Source organism: Ranitomeya variabilis, chromosome 4 (assembly GCF_051348905.1).
Source record: "Ranitomeya variabilis isolate aRanVar5 chromosome 4, aRanVar5.hap1, whole genome shotgun sequence".
Classification (NCBI taxonomy): domain Eukaryota; kingdom Metazoa; phylum Chordata; class Amphibia; order Anura; family Dendrobatidae; genus Ranitomeya; species Ranitomeya variabilis.
In genome coordinates this window covers 769,175,750-769,192,660 of record NC_135235.1, presented here as the reverse complement: position 1 = coordinate 769,192,660, position 16,911 = coordinate 769,175,750, and the positions used below count along the sequence as shown (strand labels likewise).

The 16,911-nt window shown below is 47.1% G+C and overlaps 1 protein-coding gene across 1 annotated transcript in view; it reads left to right on the top strand.

Annotated features, from left to right (window-relative positions):
* The first annotated feature begins 924 nt into the window (after positions 1-924).
* The window catches only part of LOC143766933 (uncharacterized), a 143,156-nt gene continuing 127,169 nt past the window's right edge, over positions 925-16,911 (top strand). The window contains exons 1-6 of the mRNA XM_077254941.1: positions 925-1,100; positions 5,560-5,709; positions 5,839-6,018; positions 6,102-6,225; positions 6,309-6,406; positions 6,605-6,695. Of these exons, the coding sequence (XP_077111056.1) occupies positions 1,098-1,100; positions 5,560-5,709; positions 5,839-6,018; positions 6,102-6,225; positions 6,309-6,406; positions 6,605-6,695 (646 nt within the window). The 5' untranslated portion in view covers positions 925-1,097. The remainder of the gene's footprint in view (positions 1,101-5,559; positions 5,710-5,838; positions 6,019-6,101; positions 6,226-6,308; positions 6,407-6,604; positions 6,696-16,911) is intronic.

Below are 16,911 nucleotides of genomic sequence, written 5' to 3'. Positions count from 1 at the left end.
TCCGCTCCGTACACCTCGTACACACACGGCTCCGCTCCGTACACCTCGTACACACACGGCTCAGCTCCGTACCCCTCGTACACACACGACTCCGCTCCATACACCTCGTACACACACGGCTCTGCTCCGTACACCTCATACACACACGGCTCCGCTCCGTACACCTCGTACACGCACAGCTCCGCTCCGTACACCTCGTACACACACGGCTCCGCTCCGTACACCCAGTACACACACGGCTCCGCTCCGTACACCTCGTACACACACGGCTCCGCTCCGTACACCTCGTACACACACGGCTCCGCTCCGTACACCTCGTACACACACGGCTCCGCTCCGTACACCTCGTACACACACGGCTCCGCTCCGTACACCTCGTACACACACGGCTCCGCTCCGTACACCTCGTACACACACGGCTCCGCTCCGTACACCTCGTACACACACGGCTCCGCTCCGTACACCTCGTACACACGCGGCTCCGCTCCGTACACCTCGTACACACACGGCTCCGCTCCGTACACCTCGTACACACACGGCTCCGCTCCGTACACCTCGTACACACACGGCTCCACTCCGTACACCCAGTACACACACGGCTCCGCTCCGCATACACACGGCTCCGCTCCGTACACCCAGTACACACACGGCTCCGCTCCGTACACCTCGTACACACACGGCTCCACTCCGTACACCCAGTACACACACGGCTCCGCTCCGCATACACACGGCTCCGCTCCGTACACCTCGTACACACACTGCTCCGCTCCGTACACCTCGTACACACACGGCTCTGCTACATCCACACTGTAGGCCCCTCCTGACCTCACACATAAACTTCCCCTCATCCAGCACCATGACAACCAGCAGAGTCCTGCATACACTGAGGCCCTGATCATGTGACCGCTGACTCCTCCCTCCGGTGACCTCATCACAGGTCCTGTGCGCACAGAGCAGCTGTAGAAATCTCCGGCCATTTGTGGTCTCACCACCTTCTGCTCTTTCTCCTCCTTTTCCTGCAGGGGCCGCAGTGGATTTCATCCTAGATCCATAGAGCCGAGTAGAGGAGCGATGTTCCTTCAGTCTGAGGGGAATTGATGGTGAGATTTGTCCATCGTCCACGTTACCAAGTAAATCCCACCAGGACTGTAGCCGGTAAAGACCCCAATATCCACCGGTGTCCCTTCTAATGGGGGGAAAGTACCAAAGAACCCATCATATCCCGAGAAAGAAGCCCTGGACATGGAGACATCGGCCTCATAGTTCTCCTTCTTACCAACAGTCTACTATATCATTGTCTGAGGGTCACTTCCGTCTTTCTGTCTGTCCTTCTGTCTGTCTGTCTGTCACAGAAATCCCAAGTCGCTGATTGGTCGCGGCAAAACAGCCACGACCAATCAGCGACGGGCACAGTCCGGCGGCAAAATGTCCGCTCCTTCCTCCCCGCAGTCAGTGCTGCTCCATACTCCCCTCCAGTCAGCGCTCACACAGGGTTAATGGCTGCGGGAATGGACCGCGTGATGCCACGGGTAACCCACTCTGTTACCGCTGCTATTAACCCTGTGTGACCAACTTTTTACTATTCATGCCTATGCAGCATCAATAGTAAAAAGATCTAATGTTAAAAATAATAATAATAATAAAAAATAATTATATACTCACCGTCCGTCGGCCCCTCGGATCAGGAACATTCCTTTCCTGCTCCTCGCAACGCTCCGGTGACCGCTCCATGCATTGCGATCTCGCGAGATGATGACGTGGCGGTCCCGCGAGACTGAAGTCATCATCTCGCGAGACCACAATGCACTCTTGGGACCGGAGCGCGTGAGGAGCATCGGTAAACGCCTGGGATGGATGCGGAGGCCAACGGAGGGTGAGTATAGAACTATTTTTTATTTTAATTCTTTTTTTTAACAGGTACATGATGCCCACATTGCTATATACTACGTGGGCTGTGCAATATACTACGTGGGCTGTGCAATATACTACGTGGGCTGTGCAATATACTACGTGGGCTGTGCAATATACTACGTGGGCTGTGCAATATACTACGTGGGCTGTGCAATATACTACGTGGGCTGTGTTATATACTATGTGGCTGTGCAATATACTATGTGGCTGTGCAATATACTACATGGGCTGTGTTATATACTGCGTGACTGTGCTATATATTACATGGCTGTGCAATATACTACGTGGGCTGTGCAATATACTACGTTGCTGTGCAATATACGACGTGGCTGTGCAATATACTTATGTGGGCTGTGCTATATACTGCGTGGCTCTGCAATATACAGCGTGGCTGTGCAACATACTGCGTGGGCTGTGCAATATACTACGTGGCTGTGCAATATACTACATGGGCTGCAATATACTAAGTGGGCTGTGCAATATATTATGTGGCTGTGCAATATACTATGTGGGCTGTGCAATATACTACGTGGGCTGTATTATATACTGCGTGACTGTGCTATATATTACATGGCTGTGCAATATACGACGTGGGCTGTGCAATATACTTATGTGGGCTGTGCTATATACTGCGTGGCTCTGCAATATACAGCGTGGCTGTGCAACATACTGCGTGGGCTGTGCAACATACTGCGTGGGCTGTGCAATATACTACGTGGCTGTGCAATATACTACGTGGGCTGTGCAATATACTACATGGGCTGCAATATACTAAGTGGGCTGTGCAATATATTATGTGGCTGTGCAATATATTATGTGGCTGTGCAATATACTACGTGGGCTGTGCAATATACTACGTGGGCTGTGCAATATACTACGTGGGCTGTGCAATATACTACGTGGGCTGTGCAATATACTACGTGGGCTGTGCAATATACTACATGGGTTGTGCAATATATTACGTGGGCTGTGCAATATACTACGTGGGCTGTGCAATATACTACGTGGGCTGTGCAATATACTACGTGGGCTGTGCAATATACTACGTGGGCTGTGCAATATACTACATGGGTTGTGCAATATACTACGTGGGCTGTGCAATATACTACGTGGGCTGTGCAATATACTACATGGGTTGTGCAATATACTACGTGGGCTGTGCTATATACTACGTGGGCTGTGCAATATACTACATGGGTTGTGCAATATACTACGTGGGCTGTGCAATATACTACGTGGGCTGTGCAATATACTACATGGGTTGTGCAATATACTACGTGGGCTGTGCAATATACTGCGTGGGCTGTTATATCCTACATGGCCGGCCGCGAACAATCAGCGACAGGCGCAGTCTGGCCACGAATTGGCGTGGGATTTGAACCACGTTTCGCTAATTGGTCGCACCTGGCCGGCCGAATCCTGTGTATTCAATGTATTATTCTAAAATCTTCATAAATAAACTACATACAGTCATGGCCAAAAGTATTGACACCCCTGCAATTCTGTCAGATAATACTCAGTTTCTTCCTGAAAATGATTGCAATCACAAATTCTTTGGTATTATTATCTTCATTTAATTTGTCTTAAATGAAAAAACACAAAAGAGAATGAAACAAAAAGCAAAACATTTATCATTTCACACAAAACTCCAAAAATGGGCCACTCACAAGTATTGGCACCCTCAGCCTAATACTTGGTTGCACAACCTTTAGCCAAAATAACTGCGACCAACCGCTTCCGGTAACCATCAATGAGTTTCTTACAATGCTCTGCTGGAATTTTAGACCATTCTTCTTTGGCAAACTGCTCCAGGTCCCTGATATTTGAAGGGTGCCTTCTCCAAACTGCCATTTTTAGATCTCTCCACAGGTGTTCTATGGGACTCAGGTCTGGACCCATTGCTGGCCACCTTAGAAGTCTGCAGTGCTTTCTCTCAAACCATTTTCTAGTGCTTTTTGAAGTGTGTTTTGGGTCATTGTCCTGCTGGAAGACCCATGACCTCTGAGGGAGACCCTGCTTTCACACTGGGCCCTACATTATGCTGTAAAATTTGTTGGTAGTCTTCACACTTCATAATGCCATGTACACGGTCAAGCAGTCCAGTGCCAGAGGCAGCAAAGCAACCCCAAAACATCAGGGAACCTCCGCCATGTTTGACTGTAGGGACCGTGTTCTTTTCTTTGAATGCCTCTTTTTTTCTCCTGTAAACTCTATGTTGATGCTTTTGCCCAAAAAGCTCTACTTTTGTCTCATCTGACCAGAGAACATTCTTCCAAAACGTTTTAGGCTTTTTCAGGTAAGTTTTGGCAAACTCCAGCCTGCCTTTTTTATGTCTCGGGGTAAGAAGTGGGGTCTTCCTGGGTCTCCTACCATACAGTCCCTTTTCATTCAGACACCGACGGATAGTACGGGTTGACACTGTTGTACCCTCGGACTGCAGGGCAGCTTGAACTTGTTTGGATGTTAGTCGAGGTTCTTTATCCAACATCCGCACAATCTTGCGTTGAAATCTCTTGTCAATTTTTCTTTTCCGTCCACATCTAGGGAGGTTAGCCACAGTGCCATGGGCTTTAAACTTCTTGATGACACTGCGCACGGTAGACACAGGAACATTCAGGTCTTTGGAGATGGACTTGTAGCCTTGAGATTGCTCATGCTTCCTCACAATTTGGTTTCTCAAGTCCACAGATAATTCTTTGGTCTTCTTTCTTTTCTCCATGTCCAATGTGTTACACACAAGGACACAGGACAGAGGTTGCGTCAACTTTAATCCATGTCATCTGGCTGCAAGTGTGATTTAGTTATTGCCAACACCTGTTAGGTGCCACAGGTAAGTTACAGGTGCTGTTAATTACACTAATTACAGAAGCATCACATGATTTTTCGAACAGTGCCAATACTTTTGTCCACCCCCTTTTTTATGTTTAGTGTGGAATTATATCCAATTTTGCTTTAGGACAATTCTTTTTGTGTTTTTTCATTTAAGACAAATTAAATGAAGATAATAACAAAGAATTTGTGTTTGCAATCATTTTCAGGAAGAAACTGAGTATTATCTGAGAGAATTGCAGGGGTGTCAATACTTTTGGCCATTACTGTACATATTCTAGAATACCCGATGCGTTAGAATCAGGCCACCATCTAGTCTCTTCTAAAAGCCTCAAACTCCTGTGTGTGAATCAGAGCTGAGATCTAACGTGATAGAAGATTACAGTGCGGGGAAGACGGGAAACCTTCATATAGACGGCCGGTGGTGATGGAGTCAGTGACCGACTCTGGCCACATATGTCTCTAGAGCCGTAGTAGAAGATGGAGATGTCGTCCTCATCATGAAGTAGTTATTTCTCATGTCGCGTGTAATGAATATCTCCTGCAGTATTGCTAATGCCGATTCCAGGGTCGGTAAATGAGACGAGAATTAGCGTTATGGAAGATGAGTCTATGAGGAACGTATTCAGCTGCCGACTCCGAGGAAGAAACTGCTTGTTGTCTGTGGCCTAAATATATAGGATTTATTAGTAGATGTAAAGAAGGAAACTAAATACTGTAAAATAATAAATCTCCTCATATGTTTCCCTTATTATCTCCAGTAATTGTATTATTACACAGGATTCTTATGATGTTACATCGGCTCGTCTTCTCATTCAGGTCTCTACAATATCGGATCCTCTCAGTGAAGATCTTCTACAAAAGAGAATTTACCTGATTTACCCATCAAAGATGGATATGGACAGAGACAAGATGGCGGAGAGGATATTACACCTTACCCTAGAGATCCTCTTCCGGCTTACTGGAGAGGTGAGAGATTCTGATGATGTCACATTACATCATTCTTATCTATGGGAATAACAGATGGACAGAACTGGAGAGGTGAGGACTCTGGAGATGTCTGTAGTGAGATTTATTAATGTGTCTCTCCATTACCAGGATTACACAGTGGTGAAGAAGACCTCTAGTGATCGCTGTCAGGATCCTGTGTCTGAGGGATGGGGAAGACCCCTGAGCCCAATCACGGGGCCTCCACCTCACCCCCTGATCCATGAGGACATCAATGACCAGAAAATCCTAGAACTCATCTACAAGATGATTGAGCTGCTGACTGGAGAGGTGACACTGCTGGGAATGCTGGGACATTATACAGTAACACTATGAAGGGATCGGGGGGATGACGGTATCATTGTATGTGTCAGGTTCCTATAAGGTGTCAGGATGTCGCTGTCTATTTCTCCATGGAGGAGTGGGAGTATTTAGAAGGACACAGAGATCTGTACAAGAACGTCATAATGGAGGTTCCCCAGCCCCTCACATCTCCAGGTAATAGACAGGACTAAATACACACGGCCTATAATTATCTGTATGTAAAGAATGAATTCACTCCCTGTATGTGTTTCCTCCAGATCTATCCAGTAAGAGGACAACACCAGAGAGATGTCCCCGTCCTCTTCTTCCACAGGACTGTAACCAAGAAGATCCCAATGCTCCTCAGGATCATCAGGTAGATGGAGAGAAGGTGTCAGGAGATCTCCCCTATGATGTGTAGACGCCGGTGAAGGTCTTGTGCTCAGTCTTGTTTCATCCACCAGTATTATATGTTTTATACTTGTGTAATGAGAACGGTGGAGATGGCAGGATTAGAGCTGATCATAGATGGGACTTCTCCATCTGTCGGTGACTTTTATAATATTTGTTTCAGGGTGAAGATCTGACCCATATTAATACTACAGAGACATATGTGAGGGGGGATGAGCGGTGTAAAGAGGAGATTCCTACATATGACTACCCAGGTGAGTAGTGACCACTAAATGCAGAGAAGTCACAGATTCTTCTCAGTCACCGGCTGTGGCTGCTTTATCGGTGGTGTAGTCCGGCCATATTACCATGATCACCATTTTACCTCTAGACCACAACATTCTCCTCCACCCAAAACTGTTCTAATAACTTTGGGCATTGAAAGCCCTTTTCTATAGAACTTACAACCTGGTAGATCCACCTACCCCCTGGGTTTAGGAGACGCTGTTACCTGCCCAGATCTGTGAACTATAAAGCCAAATAACCGCGTACGTAGAATGTGCTGACAAGATAGAAAAATATTATGATGAGAAAACGGAAGGTAATGATGCTGTTGGCTTCCGAAATCCCTGATATGGGAAGAAGGAAGAAATTAGGACTTTGGAAAGCGCTGCCAAGTGCTGAGCCATAAAGTTGGCTATCAAAACAAATGAACGTAAAAAAACAACTTTTCATGTTAATATTCTACTCATTTCCGATGTGCACCAGCTCCTTCCTCAGGCTTATACAAATGATACATTGTGGATGTTTTATATCCTCCAGAACGGCGTCACTGATCCAATTGCTTAATTCATTAATTACACCGCGCCCATGGTGCAGTTTTTTTGTATAGAAACCTTTCTTCGTATACAAAACAATACAAATAGATGTAAAATGCATATTGGCTGCACAATAAAATCCGTATAAAGAACAATATACGTACATGGAAAATCCTCCGGTTTAAGTGTGGATAGTTTAAAAATCCAACAGGATTCTCTATTCGCAAATCTTTGGGACCTATTAGACACACGTTCTGATATGAGTCTTAACCCCTTAACGACCGCCGATACGCCTTTTAACGGCGGCAGTTAAGGGTACTTAAACCACAGCGCCATTAATTAACGGCGCTGTGGAAAAAGTGAATAGCGCCCCCAGAATCGGATTTTCTCTGGGGTCTCGGTTGCCGAGGGTAGCCGAGACCCCAGAGAACATGATTCGGGGGGGGGGGTTACCGACCCCCAGGCTGCAACCGCCAGTAATTAACCGTTTACCGGCGGCCGCAAAACCCCCCCCAAAAACCCGCGATTTCCCATTTAATTTTTCTGTCCTCCGATGCGATCGCACATCAGAGGACAGAGAAATAGGGTCCCCAATAGCCCCCCGATACTCACCCGTCTCCCCCGATGCTCCTCATGGTTCCCGATGGGCCCCGCCATCTTTTTCCGGGGGAAAAATGGCAGGCGCATGCGCAGTGCGCCGGCTGGTACCCTGCAGATCTTTGGGGTCTCGGTTGCCAGGGGTAGCCAAGACCCCAAAGAATATGATCGGGGTCGGTTTTTACCGACCCCTGTTTTGTGATAGCCGGTAATTAACCGTTTACCGGCGAACGCAAGAGAAAAAAAAGCTGCGTGTCATTCTCTGTCCTCTGATGTAATCGCACATCAGAGGACAGAGAAATAGGGGGATTCGGGGACCCTATCATTCTTACCGGTGTCCCTGGGTCCTCCTGCGTCCCCTCCTGGCTGCCGGCTTTTTCCTTAGGGAAGAAAATGGGCACAGTGCGCCCGCCATGATGTGCCGGCCGGCAGAGGAAGATTCTTCCTCTTGTTTTCTTTTGGTCACTGTGAGATCCTCTCACAGTGATCAAAATAAAAAAATAGTAAATAACACCCCCCCCCCTTTATCACCCCCTTAAGGCCCCGTCACACATAGCGAGGTCGCTAGCAAGGTCGCTGCTGAGTCACAAGTTTTGTGACGTAACAGCGACCTCAGTAGCGATCTCGCTATGTGTGACACGTACCAGCGACCAGGCCCCTGCTGCGAGATCGCTGGTCGTGTCGGAATGGCCTGGACCGTTTTTTGGTCGTTGAGGTCCCGCTGACATCGCTGAATCGGTGTGTGTGACACCGATCCAGCGATGTCTTCACTGGTAACCAGGGTAAACATCGGGTTACTAAGCGCAGGGCCGCGCTTAGTAACCCGATGTTTACCCTGGTTACCAGCGTAAATGTAAAAAAAAAAAACCACTACATACTCACCATCTGATGTCCGTCAGGTCCCTTGCTGTCTGCTTCCTGCTCTGACTGAGATCCGGCTGTACAGTGAGAAGTGAGAGCACAGCAGTGACGTCACCGCTGCGCTCTGCTCTCACTGTACGGCCGGATCTCAGTCAGAGCAGGAAGCAGACGGCAAGGGACCTGACGGACATCAGATGGTGAGTATGTACTGTTTTTTTTTTTTTTGGTAACCAGGGTAAACATCGGGTTACTAAGCGCGGCCCTGCGCTTAGTAACCCGATGTTTACCCTGGTTACCCGGGTGCTGCAGGGGGACTTCGGCATCGTTGAAGACAGTTTCAACGATGCCGAAGTCGTTCCCCTGATCGTTGGTCGCTGGAGAGAGTTTGTGTGACAGCTCCCCAGCGACCACACAGCGACAAAACAGCGACGCTGCATCGATCAGCATCGTTGTCTGTATCGCTGCAGCGTCGCTGTGTGTGACGGGGCCTTTAGTTAGGAAAAAATGATCAAATAAATAAAATGTATGTATTTCTATTTATCAATTAGGGCTAGGGTTAAGGTTAGGGCTAGGGTTAGGGTTGAAGCTAAAGATAGGGTTGGGGCTAAAGTTAGGGTTGGGGCTAAACTTAGGGTTGGGTCTAAAGTTAGGGTTAGAGTTGGGATTAGGGTTTGGATTAGGGTTAGGGTTGATATTAGGGTTAAGGTTGGCATTAGGGTTACGTTTGGGATTAGGGTTAGGTTTGGGATTAGGGTTAAGGTTGGGGTTAGGTTTGAGGTTAGGCTTGAGATTATGATTAGGGGTGTGTTGGGCTTAGGCATTTGATTAGGGTTGGGATTTGGTTAGGGGTGTTTTGGCGTTAGGGTTGTGATTAGGGTTATGCCATAAGGTTAGGGGTGTTTTGGGATTAGGGTTATGGATTGGGTTGGGATTAGCGTTAGGGGTGTGTTGGGGTTATGGTTGGAATTAGAATTGGGGGGTTTCCACTGTTTAGGTACATCAGGGGGTCTCCAAACACGACAGCCAATTTTGCGTTAAAAAAGTCAATTGGTGCTCCCTCCCTTCTGAGCCGTGCGCCCAAACAGTGGTTTACCCCCCATATGGGGTATCGGCGTACTCAGGACTGATTGGACAACAACTTTTGGGGTCCAGTTTCTCCTGTTACTCTTGCGAAAATAAAAAATTGGGGGCTAAAAAATCATTTTTGTGGGGAAAAAAATGATTTTTTATTTTCATGGCCCTGCGTCAAACTTCTGTGAAGCACTTTTGCGTTCAAAATGCTCACCATACATCTAGATAAGTTCCTTGGGGGGGTCTAGTTTCCAAAATAGGGTCACTTGTGGGGGTTTCTACTGTTTAGGTACATCAGTGGCTCTGAAAATGCAACATGACACCCGCGGACCATTCCATCAAAGTCTGCATTTTAAAACGTCACTACTTCCCTTCCGAGCCCTGGCGTGCGCCCAAATAGGGGTTTACACCCACATATGAGGTATCAGCGTACTCAGGACAAATTGGACAACAAATTTTGGGGTCCAATTTCTCCAGTTATCCCTGGGAAAATAAAAAATTGGGGGATAAAGAAATCATTTTTGTGGAAAAAAAATAATATATATTTTACTCTGCATTATAAACTTCTGTGAAGCACTTGGGCGTTCAAAGTACTTACCACACATCTAGATAAGTTCCTTGGGGCAGGGCTGCCACTGGAAATTTCGGGGCCCCCTTGAGACTCCGCCCAGGCTCCACCCCTCGAACTGTCCACAGTACCCCCACTCTCTCTCGGAAAAACTCCACTTCTCACCTATCACACATTAACAGTTCCCATCACCAGATCACACATATAACCGGCAGCTTTTGATTTGGCCAAAAGATTTTTTAAGCCGCCACCATAACACGATACATGTAGAAAAGCCGCTGAGACACCATCACGTGTTTCTCAACACAAGCAATGAACAGCCAGGTCTTTCACCGGGAAGGAACAACCACGGGAAGGGCAGCATCCAATAAAGGAAAACCACCTATGCCAAAACATGGTATCCATCCACAGACAGCTGTTTCGGGGTATTTGCCCCTCATCAGTGTGGAGTTGCTTGCGTTGAGAAACACGTGATGGTGTCTCCGCGGCTTTTCTACATGCATTTGCATATTTTCCATAAGGGATGGTGGAAGTGTTCTTGATCACTGCGTTGAGAAACACGTGATGGTGTCTCCGCGGTGTTGGATGTTTTGATCTCCCCGAGGTCATTCATCTTTATGTTTATAGTCTTTTTACTAGGCACTGCTCCTAATAGCCAGTTTCCTACTCCACACTGATGAGGGGCAAATACCCCGAAACAGCTGTCTGTGGATGGATACCATGTTTTGGCATAGGTGGGTTTCCTTTATTGGATGCTGCCGTTTCCGTGGTTTTTCCTTCCCGGTGAAAGACCTGGCTATTCATTGCTTGCGTTGAGAAACACGTGATGGTGTCTCCGCGGCTTTTCTACATGCATTTGCATATTTCCCATAAGGGATGGGGGCAGTGTTCTGGATCACTGCGTTGAGAAACACGTGATGGTGTCTCCGCGGTGTTGGATGTTTTGATCTCCACGAGGTCATTCATCCTTATGTTCATAACCATAACACGATAGACACTTTTGGCCGGGTGTTGTGAATTCCGTTCTCGGACTCCCTCCTGTGGTCATGAATGGTACTTCGGTGAGTTCTGTCCTTGGACTCCCTCTGGTGGCTTTGAGTGGAACTGCTGGTCCTTGAGGTTGGCTTTCTCTGTTGCCCTCGTTTATTGCTATGCTGGCTTCTCTATTTAGCTCCACTCAGATCGTTACTTCATGCCAGCTGTCAATGTCTCAGTACTGGTTCAGATCTCTCTTGGATTTCTCTGATGACCTGACTACTCCAGCAGAAGCTACGTCCCTGCTAGTTCATTTGTTGTTCATTGCATTCTGAATATATTTCTTAGTACATGCTAAGTTCTGTCCAGCTTGCTATCATGATATTTCCTTGCTAGCTGGAAGCTCTGGGGGTGCAGAGTGGCACCTCCACACCGTGAGTCGGTGTGGAGGTCTTTTTGCACACTCTGCGTGTTTTTTGTAGTTTTTTGTGCTGACCGCCTAGTTCCCTTTACTATCCTCTGACTATTTAGTGAAGACTGGCCTCCTTTGCTAAAACCTGTTTCATTCCTGTGTTTGTGACTTTCCTCTTAACTCACAGTCAATATTTGTGGGGGGCTGCCTTTTCCTTTGGGGAATTTCTCTGAGGCAAGGTAAGGCTTCTATTTCTATCTTTAGGGGTAGTTAGCTCTTAGGCTGTGAAGAGGCGTCTAGGGAGAGTTAGGTACGCTCCACGGTTATTTCTAGTGTGTGTGATAGGATTAGGGTTTGCGGTCAGCAGAGTTCCCACTTCCCCAGAGCTTGTCCCGATTTCGAGTTTAACCATCAGGTCATTCCGGGTGCTCCTAACCACCAGGTCCATAACAGTACAGCTGGCCCACAAAGTGTTAATGCATCTCAAAAGAGGGATAAGAGAAGTTCTGAGCCCATTTTTTTTTCTTTGCAGTGTGTTTTGTCTTTCTTTTCCCCTTAACCTCTGGGTGGTTCAGGACTCAGGTGTAGATATGGATATTCAAGCTCTGTCCTCTTGTGTGGATCAACTCGCTGCAAGGGTTCAGATCATTCAAGATTATGTAGTTCAGAATCCGATGTTAGAGCCTAGAATTCCAATTCCTGATTTGTTTTCTGGGGATAGATCTAAGTTTCTGAATTTCAAAAATAATTGTAGACTGTTTCTTGCTTTGAAACCCCGCTCCTCTGGTGACCCCATTCAGCAAGTAAAGATCATTATTTCTTTGTTACGTGGCGACCCTCAAGACTGGGCATTTTCCCTTGCGCCAGGAGATCCTGCATTGCTTAATGTAGATGCGTTTTTTCTGGCGCTTGGATTGCTTTATGACGAACCTAATTCAGTGGATCAGGCAGAGAAAATCTTGCTGGCTTTGTGTCAGGGTCAGGATGAAGTGGAGGTATATTGCCAGAAGTTTCGAAAGTGGTCTGTGCTTACACAATGGAATGAGTGTGCCCTGGCAGCAATTTTCAGAAAGGGTCTTTCTGAAGCCCTTAAGGATGTTATGGTGGAGTTCCCCACGCCTGCTGGTCTGAATGAATCAATGTCCTTGGCCATTCAGATCGATCGGCGTTTGCGCGAGCGCAAAGTTGTGCACCATTTGGCGGTGTCCTCTGAGCAGAGGCCTGAGCCTATGCAATGTGATAGGACTTTGACCAGAGCTGAACGGCAGGAACACAGACGTCAGAATGGGCTGTGTTTTTACTGTGGTGACTCCACTCATGCTATCTCTGATTGTCCTAAGCGCACTAAGCGGTTCGCTAGGTCTGTCACCATTGGTACTGTACAGCCTAAATTTCTTTTGTCCGTTACTCTAATTTGCTCTTTGTCTTCCTACTCGGTTATGGCATTTGTGGATTCTGGCGCAGCCCTGAATTTGATGGACTTGGAGTTTGCCAGGCGCTGTGGTTTTTTCTTGGAGCCTTTGCAGTATCCTATTCCATTAAGGGGAATTGATGCTATGCCTTTGGCCAAGAATAAACCTCAGTTCTGGACTTAGTTGACCATGTGCATGGCTCCTGCACATCAGGAGGATATTCGCTTTTTGGTGTTGCATAATTTGCATGATGTGGTCGTGTTGGGTTTGCCATGGTTACAGGTTCATAATCCAGTATTGGATTGGAAATCAATGTCTGTGTCTAGTTCGGGTTGTCAAGAGGTACATGGTGATGTTCCGTTGATGTCAATTTCTTCTTCCACTCATTCTGAAGTCCCTGAGTTTTTGTCGGATTACCGGGATGTATTTGATGAGCCCAAATCCAGTACCCTACCTCCTCATAGGGATCGTGATTGTGCTATTAATATGATTCCTGGTAGTAAGTTTCCTAAGGGCCGACTTTTCAATTTATCTGTGCCAGAACACGCCGCTATGCGGAGTTATATAAAGGAGTCCTTGGAGAAAGGGCATATTCGCCCGTTGTCATCACCGTTGGGAGCAGGGTTCTTTTTTGTGGCCAAGAAGGATGGTTCTTTGAGACCCTGTATAGATTACCGCCTTCTCAATAAAACCCGGTCAAATTTCAGTACCCTTTGCCTCTACTGTCTGATTTCTTTGCTCGGATTAAGGGGGCTAGTTGGTTCACCAAGATAGATCTTCGAGGGGCGTATAATCTTGTGCGTATTAAACAGGGCGATGAATGGAAAACAGCATTTAATACGCCCGAGGGCCATTTTGAGTACCTGGTGATGCCATTCGGGCTTTCTAATGCTCCATCTGTGTTTCAGTCCTTTATGCATGACATCTTCCGAAAGTATCTGGATAGATTCATGATTGTATATTTGGATGATATTTTGGTCTTTTCGGATGATTGGGAGTCTCATGTGAAGCAGGTCAGAATGGTATTCCAGGTCCTTCGTGCTAATTCCTTGTTTGTGAAGGGGTCTAAATGTCTCTTTGGAGTTCAGAAGGTTTCCTTTTTGGGCTTCATTTTTTCCCCTTCTACTATCGAGATGGATCCTGTTAAAGTTCAGGCCATTTATGATTGGCCTACATCTGTGAAGAGCCTTCAGAAATTCCTGGGCTTTGCTAATTTTTACCGTCGCTTCATCGCTAATTTTTCTAGTGTGGTTAAACCGTTGACTGATTTGACCAAGAAAGGTGCTGATCTGGTGAATTGGTCCTCTGCGGCCGTTGAGGCTTTTCAGGAGTTGAAACGTCGTTTTTCTTCGGCCCCTGTGTTGTGTCAGCCAGATGTTTCGCTCCCTTTTCAGGTCGAGGTTGATGCTTCTGAGATTGGTGCAGGTGCTGTTTTGTCTCAAAGAAGTTCTGATGGCTCTGTGATGAAGCCATGTGCTTTCTTTTTTAGAAAGTTTTCGCCTGCTGTGCGTAATTATGATGTTGGCAATCGGGAGTTGTTGGCTATGAAGTGGGCATTCGAGGAGTGGCGACATTGGCTTGAGGGAGCCAAGCATTGCGTGGTGGTCTTGACGGATCACAAGAATCTGACTTATCTCGAGTCTGCCAAGCGGTTGAATCCTAGACAGGCTCGATGGTCGCTGTTTTTCTCCCGTTTCGATTTTGTGGTTTCATACCTTCCGGGTTCTAAGAATGTGAAGGCTGATGCCCTTTCAAGGAGTTTTGTGCCTGATTCTCCGGGAGTCCCTGAGCCGGCTGGGATTCTCAAAGAGGGGGTAATTCTGTCTGCCATCTCCCCTGATTTGCGGCGGGTGCTGCAGGAGTTTCAGGCTGATAGACCTGACCGTTTTCCAGCGGAGAAACTGTTTGTCCCGGATAGATGGACTAGTAGAGTTATTTCTGAGGTTCATTGTTCGGTGTTGGCTGGTCATCCTGGGATTTTTGGTACCAGAGATTTGGTGGCTAGGTCCTTTTGGTGGCCTTCCTTGTCAAGGGATGTGCGTTCTTTTGTGCAGTCCTGTGAGACTTGTGCTCGGGCCAAACCCTGCTGTTCTCGTGCCAGTGGGTTACTTTTGCCCTTGCCGGTCCCGAAAAGGCCCTGGACGCATGTTTCCATGGATTTTATTTCAGATCTTCCTGTCTCTCAAAGGATGTCTGTCATCTGGGTGGTTTGTGATCGCTTCTCTAAGATGGTCCATTTGGTACCCTTGCCTAAATTACCTTCCTCCTCTGATTTGGTTCCATTATTTTTCCAGCATGTGGTTCGTTTGCATGGCATTCCGGAGATCATTGTGTCGGACAGAGGTTCCCAGTTTGTTTCTAGGTTTTGGCGGTCCTTTTGTGCTAAGATGGGCATTGATTTGTCTTTTTCTTCGGCTTTCCATCCTCAGACAAATGGCCAAATCAAACGAACTAATCAGACTTTGGAAACCTATCTGAGATGCTTTGTTTCTGCTGATCAAGATGATTGGGTGACCTTCTTGCCATTGGCTGAGTTCGCCCTTAATAATTGGGCTAGTTCGGCTACTTTGGTTTCGCTTTTTTTTGTAATTCTGGTTTTCATCCTCGTTTTTCCTCAGGGCAGGTTGAGCCTTCTGACTGTCCTGGTGTGGATTCTGTGGTGGACAGGTTGCAGCAAATTTGGACTCAGGTAGTGGACAATTTGACGTTGTCCCAGGAGAAGGCTCAACATTTCGCTAACCGCCGTCGCTGTGTTGGTCCCCGACTTCGTGTTGGGGATTTGGTTTGGTTGTCTTCTCGTTATGTTCCTATGAAGGTTTCTTCTCCTAAGTTTAAGCCTCGTTTCATTGGTCCTTATAAGATTTCTGAAATTCTCAATCCTGTCTCGTTTCGTTTGGTCCTTCCAGCTTCTTTTGCCATCCATAATGTGTTCCATAGGTCATTGTTGCGGAGATATGTGGCGCCTATGATTCCCTCCGTTGATCCTCCTGCTCCGGTGTTGGTCGAGGGGGAGTTGGAGTATGTGGTAGAGAAGATTTTGGATTCTCGTATTTTGAGACGGAAGCTTCAGTACCTGGTTAAATGGAAAGGCTATGGTCAGGAGGATAATTCCTGGGTTGTTGCCTCCGATGTCCATGCTGCCGATTTTAGTTCGTGCCTTTCATTTGGCTCGTCCTGATCGGCCTGGGGGCTCTGGTGAGGGTTCGGTGACCCCTCCTCAAGGGGGGGTACTGTTGTGAATTCCGTTCTCGGACTCCCTCCTGTGGTCATGAATGGTACTTCGGTGAGTTCTGTCCTTGGACTCCCTCTGGTGGCTTTGAGTGGAACTGCTGGTCCTTGAGGTTGGCTTTCTCAGCTGCCCTCGTTTATTGCTATGCTGGCTTCTCTATTTAACTCCACTCAGATCGTTACTTCATGCCAGCTGTCAATGTCTCAGTACTGGTTCAGATCTCTTGGATTTCTCTGATGACCTGACTACTCCAGCAGAAGCTAAGTACCTGCTAGTTCATTTGTTGTTCATTGCATTCTGAATATATTTCTTAGTACATGCTAAGTTCTGTCCAGCTTGCTATCATGATATTTCCTTGCTAGCTGGAAGCTCTGGGGGTGCAGAGTGGCACCTCCACACCGTGAGTCGGTGTGGAGGTCTTTTTGCACACTCTGCGTGGTTTTTGTAGTTTTTTGTGCTGACCGCATAGTTCCCTTTACTATCCTCTGACTATTTAGTGAAGACTGGCCTCCTTTGCTAAAACCTGTTTCATTCCTGTGTTTGTGACT